Genomic DNA, 9,715 nt, shown 5'->3' with positions numbered 1-9,715 from the left:
GCTGGGGAAATGTTGCGGCGACTATTCTGGTCTTCTAGACGACCGGAAAAAGTCGGCACTATTGATGTAGATGTTTATCGGCACTTTCTAGTCCCCTTCCTTTGAACCTTCCCAACTCTCACCCCTCCCCCCTCACCCCCCTCTCACCCCTACCCCTACCCCTCACCTCTACCCCTCACCACACCCTTACTCTTACAATAAGATGTAATGCATAGATTAACGAACCGTCTATGAACTACTGAACTGTAAACTGACTACTTCTGCACATTTTGTTAAAGACACTAGTCAGTAGTTGTTCATTTACCTGATGAAGTATTTTGTTGACGAGTCTAATTCACACAACAAGGAAGGTAAGGCTCGTCTTTATATTATTAATTGTTTTATAATTAGTACACGTATTAATTGAACATTAGTTATTAACACTAAATACATTAAAGTTAATCAAATTTAGGATACAATGATCTAGCTTTTAAGCCTAAAAACAACCAAAAGATCTATATCACCTTTGAATGTATTAATGTTTAATTTCATGTTTAGCCCGTAACGGGGAGGGGTTATATTCGGTTATAATATGGGTGGGTCTTTGGCAGTGTTTCTTCCAGACTTTTTTCTTCGGGGGGGGGGCACTTGAAATTTTCGGAGGGGGGGGGGCGGGCACTGTTAAAAGTATATATTTTCTATATAAATTATATAAATTTAATTTCTTTCGGGGGGGGGGGGGGGTGCGGACCGCACCGGGTGACACCATTTAGGGGGGTGACACCAAGGCAAAAGATAGCAAAATATATAGAGAAAAACTCGAGGGGGGGTGCAAATCGAAAGTTTGAGGGGGGGGTGCAAATCGAAAACTTGAGGGGGGGGGGTGCAAATCGAAAACTTGAGGGGGGGGGTGCAAATCGAAAATTTGAAAGTTTGTCCCTGGGAAGGGTCTCTATGCCTCTGGGGGGGTGACACCATTAAGTGCCGCACCGAGTGATACACGACCTCGCTACGCCACTGCACCCGATATATATATATATATATATATATATATATATATATATATATATATATATATATATATATATATACATATAGATATATATATATATATAGGGGCCTAAAAAAAATTTTTGCGGGGGGGCCATTTTTTTCTAGTTCCGCCACTGTTTTAAAGAGCCACTAACATTTTTATTTAAATATTATATTTAATTATGATTATATATATATATATATATATATATATATATATATATATATATATATATATATAGATCTATATATATATATATATATATAATGATATATATATATATATATATATATATATATATATATATATATATATATATATATATATATATATATATATATATATATATATATATAATTGATATATTGATATATATATATATATATATATAATTGATATATTGAATATATATACATATTTATATAGGCCTATTTTATATATATATATATATATATATATATATATATATATATATATATATATATATATATATATATATAAAATAGGCCTATATAAATATGTATATATATTCAATATATCAATTCAGCATCAATTCCAAAAAGCTTAAAGTTTTTGTTTTGAGAGAATCTACTATGAACGTCAGAGTACTTGCATTTGTTTTGAATTGTTTATAGTGGCGTCACTATGTCGGGTGTCATCCGGTGCGGCAATTTGTGATGTCACCTCCCTCCCAGAGAAACAAAGTATATATTTATATATATATATATATATATATATATATATATATATATATATATATATATATATATATATATATATATATATATATATATATATATATAATATATATATATATAATATATATATATATATATATTATATATATATATATCTATACATATATATGGTACTAATACAGTTGGATGTAACTTTGTTTTCTCTATAGGTAGTGTGCATTACGTCACGGTGTCACCCTAACCCCCTTGTAATAATTGCCAATTTGTACTTAAAAGACTATTTAACTTAAATTAATCATTAATGGAACTGGAAAAAAAGCATATTTCTCCTGAACATTTTACAATTTTTTGCCTTGGTGTCACCCCCCTAAATGGTGTCACCCAATGCGGTCCGCAACCCCGTCCTCGCTACACCTCTGAATTCATGTTAATAGTTGCATTGGTTTCATCATGAAATTTTTTTCTGACTTTTCAAAATTTAAGTAATTTACCGCTCTCCATGCCTTCAACAAAAAAGTAAATTTTTTTTAAACAATCCACTTCTTCAAACAAGGCATAGCTTGGGTTTTCCTTTCCTTGCAGTTTTATATTTAGCTTGTTTCGTTTCTTTGTGATATCCACCATGAAGTTGATTGTTTCAATTTGGGATGAACAATTTAATTGAAATAGGAAATAACTAAATATTTTAATAGAATAGTGAGTGTTTATTGTTTATTATTATATCGTTCATTACAGAGTGTTGCAGAACAATATTTTTATGAGTTTTGAAAATAAAACAATTATTAATATTTGTGCACGGAGCTGAAGAGCCGCATCTTGACATCAAAAGAGCTGCATGCTGCTCATGAGCTGCAGGTTGCCGACCCCTGTTCTAGTCATTAGGTCCAAATGTTGCTGATGTATGATTACATCATTTGAATTACCTAGTTCAAATAATGATCTGTAAAAATTGTAGATCTAGATCTAGCTAGCATGCAACTTATTGTTTGTCCCACAATAGACTCTTATGAAAATATGTTTAATAATTATTATTATTACATTAATAATAAGGAAGATCATATCTGATTGTCACAGATTTTGTTTTGATTTACTAGACGACCCAGTTTCCCATTGGGAAGTGGTCTATTTGTTGCACTGCACAACACAAACTACTTGCCAACTTCCTCCACCCCCACCCCCCAGTTCTTATGTGACATTCATATATGGCAAGAAAGGAAAGTTGAGTTTTGTGCACGCCTACGGGGATGGGGGATGATGAGGTTGGCTTAGTAGTGATTTCACTCATCAAAAATAAAATGTGTATGTTATGATGAAAAAAATATGTACAATTTTTATTCAGCAAAACACCATATTATTACTGACACATATTGCCTTGAATAATTCAGTTTAAAAAACCTGGTTAGTAAATAGCATTGGTATTTTTGTTGTTTTGTTTACAGTCTTTTGTTTTTGTTTTTTGGTGAGGTCTGTGCTTTAATATTATGCATTCTAAGTTTAATTTTAAACAGAATAATTTTTCTAACTAAGCTCACATTTTTAAATTCTACCTTTATTGCAGATTTTCTGATCTCTGGGTTTGGATAAATTTTTTAATATATAAAATTTGAATTTATAGCTTTACTTTGATGAACCCCTAATAATTTTGGTCAGACATTATTTTAATACAGCAACAAATTTGAGGATTTAGCCAGGTGTTATGCCCAATCTATGACAAATTTAAGCAAACAAAAATTTCATAATTAATTTTATTTAAAAAAAAATGTTTTTAAATTCCTAAAACTAATACTTTGCCTACTGTATGTAACTTGAAATACTGTATTAACAAAAAAGTTGCTGAATATCAGAATCTTAAATAATTTGTATGCACAAATAACAGACTAAAAAACTACATAACATTGTATCATTTAATATGCTTTCAGTACATAAAACACATTATTTCAGAAACAATATAAACACTGTAAAATATTGGTCTTGCATGAGCAAATAATAAATAAACTTTTAATAAATTTTACAACTCACAATGAAATATCACAAAAAAATAAAACATACTGTGGTTGTATCTTGTATAATGATCAGGTGCACTACAATCCCTCAGATCAAGGTAAATAATTTTCTAAATAGTACCTTAGTTAAAGGCAACTTAACTAAAATTTACAGAACTATCAAGAAGGCCTATTTGAATGACAACCTAGTTACCTAGGGCACGAACAAATTGCTGACTTTATAAAGAAAAAAAAGAAAGTGTAAAAATTAGCAAATCTAGCTAGATCTTTTAAAAATAAACTATCTGGATTGCTTTTTACTTCCATGGGAACTTGTCACCATCTGTGTCGGTTGTAACAATGCTTCGACCATCTGTAGAAATGGTGTCCCCAGTTTTGGCATCTAGTAGAACGAGTGTTGGGATCCCTCTAATGCCGTAGGAAGAACACAGTTCATCCTGTAATAGAATTATCATACAGCTGTGAGTGCAAGCATGATATCAAATGAAAGTAGCCCTTGTGTATTGAAGTACTTAATGATTGCACCTAACATCCATCTAATAATTTAGGCTAACTGAATTTTCTATTAACTGTTGATTTTTTAAAATTATTTTTAAAACTCCAGAATCTATCGTTATGTATTTAGTCTGATATGGGTATTATTATGCTATTCAATTTGGAAGTATTCATACTGTAGGGACTTTTAAAGATCCCAATAATAATAATAAAACTAGCAGCTGTTGCTGTTACAATAAACTTTAGAGTGTTGTTGGTTGGAATTGATTAGCGTTGTGTATACATGAAAAATGCGTCTAAGACCTTTGTATCCCTTTCCTCATACGGTAGCAACAACCATGGCATGCTGTTAAAGTACTCCTGGCAAGATGCCTCATCTCTATCAGAGCTGACGAAGACCACTTCAAATTTTTTCCCAGCATTTCTTAGTTTGGTGTAGTATTCTGCAAGAACAGGCGTAAACCCACGGCATGGGGGGCACCAGTGGGCAGAGAAGTAAAAGCCTGGGGAAAACAAAATTTAGCTGTGAAATCATGAAAAAATATGAGTAATTTGCTCAAGTTTCATTTTTTAACACGTCCACTCCTAGAAGTAGAATAAGTTTGTTTTTATAATGCTACCCATGAATGACACAAGAAGGATGTTTTCCTATATATATTATTAATCCACCTTCTAATTCAAGTGGGGAAAAAACATTAGATACCTTAAAAAAAATGAAAGACGATTTCTCTAAAGTTCATCAAGCTCTCTCTCTTCAAAAGGATGTAGGACAAAAGGCCGACAGGAACATTATTAATTATTGGATATTATATAGATCTAGAAAATATATATACTTTAACCAGTGTCTGCACAACCCCCTTCACACGCCCCCCCCCCCCCCACCCCCCTTGGAGATATCTGAAAGATACCCAGGTCGTTACCTCGGTACTGATTGCGGAGTTAGGATGATTTAGACAACATAATAGGTCATATCGATCCCAGACTTGATTGGTCTGTTGTAGCTACACGAATTGGTCGAATCTCCATGACGACGACACGTAAATAAAACACGCGTCGCGGTGTCATCACTACTGGGTTTTGGTTTTTTAGTTAACTTGAAGTTACCGTACATGTTTAATCAATGCATATTTAGTCCTGTTGAAAACATAATCGTTCAATTGCGTATTCGAGCTATCGCGCACATTGTAGATAATGTCAATAATGAGGTTACGCGTGTAGACTACACGTAAAGTGGTCTATACAATGTTATTCATTGTAAGGTCAGGGAGGTCAGGGTCGCTTGAAGTCAATACGGTAACTGCTGTGTCACGGGGCGGGGCTACGGCTCAGTATTGGAACTTAACGGCACGCGCTGTGAATAACAAAACTAGTATTTGTCATAGCTCTCAATCACAGATTGGCTGATTACACACGTTCCCATAATGCATGGTACAGATGCTCTATGTAGCCAACACATACACATAATAATTACACGTCATTGTAAAATCTCCATATTAAGAGGTAGGCACACGCTAGAAAACCATGACTAGACGAGTCTTAGCGACACATTCAGGGGCGAACTATCAATTTTTCGCCCTAATACCACCATTTATAGTGATTCAAGTTGAAATTCGGAAAGACTGGGGTACCAGTCTCTTTCCCTTAACCGTAACAGTTTTGATGTCGGTGTCACAGATAGGAAATAGTTAAGCCTGTAACTGTAATAAACCAAGTAATAGTCTCTATCTTAACTTTGACTTTTTACAACTCAATGATGCAGCTAAAAATGAGCTTTCAGTTTTTTTCTACCCCGTCCGGCACTCTTAGGGGCGGCTGCCTCACACGCTCTCCCCTGGCTACGCCTCTGGGCATTGATGATGTTTATTCCCTAAACACGTTATAAAAAAAAACTCCCGGATTTCAATTTTTCATTTCTAAGAAAAATAAAACAGTACAGCTATGTTCATTCCCCCGCGATCAAGCCGGGTAACAGACGGTAGGACGACGTCCCACGCCTGGTGGGGGGGGGGGGGGGGGGGGGGGGGGAAAGGGAGGTAAGCATGGTGAGAGCCCACGGATGAATAAACTACCAACATGTAGTGAGTAGTGTATCAAAGCAATATCTTCGTGACACTGTTTCAGTCCATAAATTTGCCAGTTAGTTGGAGTTCACTACGCCGAGGCCTGCCTGGCTGGAGTACAACTCATGAGCCGGTATACCCGTGCCATTCGACTCGAGCTATATCCACAGTCGTCTCTCACCTATCCACACTAACATGACACAATGATGTTTTTCTATATCCAGTCGACACTCACTTGTTCCAGGCTTAATATATCTAACCAATGGACCACATTATGGCTTGTACTACTTGTAAAAGGTTTGCGGGGAGGGGTGGTAAATGTTACAGTGCCATAAATATAATTGTATAAACCTTAAAATTTCCCAACGAATGCATTTCTCTAATCTCAACAAGAACATGCAAAACTTTGAGTCACTTGATATCTCATCTTATCAAGGAAGCTGCGCTACTTCGACAATATTTTTAATTTATGAAAACCCCTCCCTCCCTCATTTCTTGGAAATAATTACTAGTAATATTAGGCCTGTATAATTTAGAACAAGAGATCTATACCCCCCCCCGAGTTTCTTCCAGGCATCTCTTCGCTTCGGGGTGGTAGGACTTTCTTTGCCCCCCCCCCCCCCCCCCGGAACGAAATGGAATTTATATAGAAATTATATACTGTTAACGGAGAAAAAAGTCTGGAAGAAACACTAGCCGCCCCCCCCCCCCCCAATTTATATCTGTCTCATGAACCCTGAAACCCTGAATAAATCTCTCGACCGGCAAGCCTGACAACCCCGTGATGTTGTAGGCCATAAGTCTAAGCTAATATTAAATTTTAATCAATTATATTTTTAGTAATTTTATTTTTCTTGCAGTTTAAAAACGCTACAAAAAATGCCGGTACACCGGTACAATCATTTCCATGCAGACCACAGAGTAGCCTACAGCATCGTAGCTAGCAGCTCTATACTATACAGACCGGTGTGTTTCATTTTGTGTCGGTATGCCTTATGAAACGGCGACCTTCCAATATAAATCATAACTTCTATAGTATCTATACCACCTTAGCAAAACATACAAAATACAAGTACCGAGATGACGAATGCAATTAAGCAACAACCCGTATTGTCTTCTACAATTGATAAAAGTCATACAAAAAAATGTAGTGGACTCTGACCTAGCGTGTTGACTTACACCTGACCGAGTGACGTGTATCTCAACACACAGGACACACAGACAGTACTCACCAACAACATCGTTGTCTGAGAGGGAGGAGACAGCCACTTGACCATTCTTGCCCACAACCTTGTCCCCCAACAGCTTGACTAAAGCCATCTTCAAATATTCCAACACTGATCCTAAGTCTGGTGTACACCGCACGGTAGCTAGCACGGCCGACTGGTGTCGTGTACTGAGATGGAAACACAACAAACAGCTTGGCCTAGTTTATCGGCGTAATCTTCTATATATAGAACACGGTATCGATTCCCTACAGTAAAATTAGAATGTGACTACAACGTTGTTAATACAGGTAAAGAAATGACTTGCTTAACCAGAGCAATTCTGAATATGTATATTTGGTTTCAGTTTATTGATTATTTTTGCAGTTAATTGAGTTACCCCCCCCCAACCCGTTAGACTAATTTTAAAAAACTAAAAGTACCAAAATAATGAATTTGTTTCGATCCGTTGATGTGTCGTTAAATCTGGTATTTTATGTTACCCTGTGTTTACTAAAGGATAAAATATATCACATAATTAATTCGATTAATAAATACAAAATTAGTAATCAATGCTATGAATTTATAACTATTGATTTGAATTTTTATTTACAGAAGATTAGGATGTTGATTAAAAGAAGTAACGTTTGGATTTTCCTGTTACTTAAGTTACTTCATTAATTGTTGTAGTCGATGTGACCCACACCTGGATGGTACAGCATAATTAATGAGAGGGCGGAGCTTCGCTAGATTTTGTAGAGCTGAAGATGTAGGCAGAGACAAAATAAGGCAAAAATGTTGGCAGAATACATGACCTCTCACATCCACCAACATCTCACATCCACCACATCTCACATCCACCTCACCATCATCCACCACCATCTCACGATCCACCAACACCATCTCGACATCCACCAAAACATCTCACATCCACCAACAACATGCTCACATCCACCACCATCACATCATCACCAGTCTCACATCACCGACATCTCACATCTCACCTCCATCTCACATCACCTACTCCATCTCATCTCATCATACAACATCTCACATCCACCAACAACATCTCACATCCACCATCTCACATCCATCCAACAACATCTCACATCCACCAACACTTCTCACATCCACCCAACAACATCTTACATCACAACAATCATCTCACCTGCCTCACTCACAGCTCACATCCAGCTCACATCCACCATCATCTCACATCCATCACCATCTCAGCATCAACACATCTCACTTCACCAACAACATTCTCACCAACAACATCTCACATCACCAACAACATCTCACATCCACCACCATCTCACATCCACCAACAACATCTCACATCCAGCCAACAACATCTTCATCCACCAACAACATCTTACATCCACCAAAACATCTCACATCCACCACCATCTCACATCCACCACATCATCTCACATCACAACATCTCACATCCACCACCATCTCACATCCACCACCATCTCTCACCATCATCTTTACATCCATCACCATCTCACATCCACCATCCATCCACCAACTCTGACATCCACCAACAACATCTCACATCCACCAACATCTTACATCCACCACCATTCACATCCACCGACCATCCTCACATCCACCACCATCTCACATCCACCACCATCTCACACATCCACCTACATCTTACATCCACCAACAACATCTCACATCCACCAACATCTTACAGCCACCACATCTCACATCGCACCACCATCTCACATCCACCATCATCAGATCACCTTACATCCAGCCACCATCTCACATCCACCAACAACAGCTCACATCCTCATCATCCACCAACAACATCTCACATCCACCAACATCTTTACATCCACCAACAACATCTCACATCCACCAACATCTTACATCCACCAACAACATCTCACATCACCAACATCTTACATCCACCACCATCTCACATCCACCACCATCTCACATCCACCAACATCTCACATCCACCACCATCTCACATCCACCAACATCTCACATCCACTACCACCTCACATCCACCATCACCTCACATCCACTAACATCTCACATCCACCAACAACATCTCACATCCACCAACATCTCACATACACCACCATCTCACATCCATCACCATCTCACATCACCAACATCTACATCCACCACCATCTCACATCCACCAACATCTCACATCCACCACCATCTCACATCCACCACCATCTCACATCCACCAACATCTCACATCCACCACCATGCG

The 9,715-nt window shown here is 37.1% G+C and overlaps 1 protein-coding gene across 1 annotated transcript; it reads right to left on the bottom strand.

Annotated features, from left to right (window-relative positions):
* Nucleotides 1-3,600: 3,600 nt before the first annotated feature.
* LOC131954911 (tryparedoxin) lies at nt 3,601-7,699 on the bottom strand. Its single transcript, XM_059318757.1, has 3 exons — nt 7,501-7,699; nt 4,512-4,711; nt 3,601-4,150 (listed from the first exon to the last, which is right to left on the bottom strand). Exons 1-3 carry the CDS (start codon nt 7,586-7,588, stop codon nt 4,010-4,012), a joined length of 429 nt encoding a protein of 142 aa, XP_059174740.1. The 5' UTR covers nt 7,589-7,699; the 3' UTR covers nt 3,601-4,009.
* Between the last annotated feature and the right edge of the window lie 2,016 nt (nt 7,700-9,715).

This window comes from Physella acuta, unplaced genomic scaffold, assembly GCF_028476545.2.
Source record: "Physella acuta isolate Inbredline_101_S28 unplaced genomic scaffold, ASM2847654v3 ptg001039l, whole genome shotgun sequence".
Classification (NCBI taxonomy): Eukaryota; Metazoa; Mollusca; class Gastropoda; family Physidae; genus Physella; species Physella acuta.
This window is presented reverse-complemented; position numbering and strand designations above follow the sequence as displayed.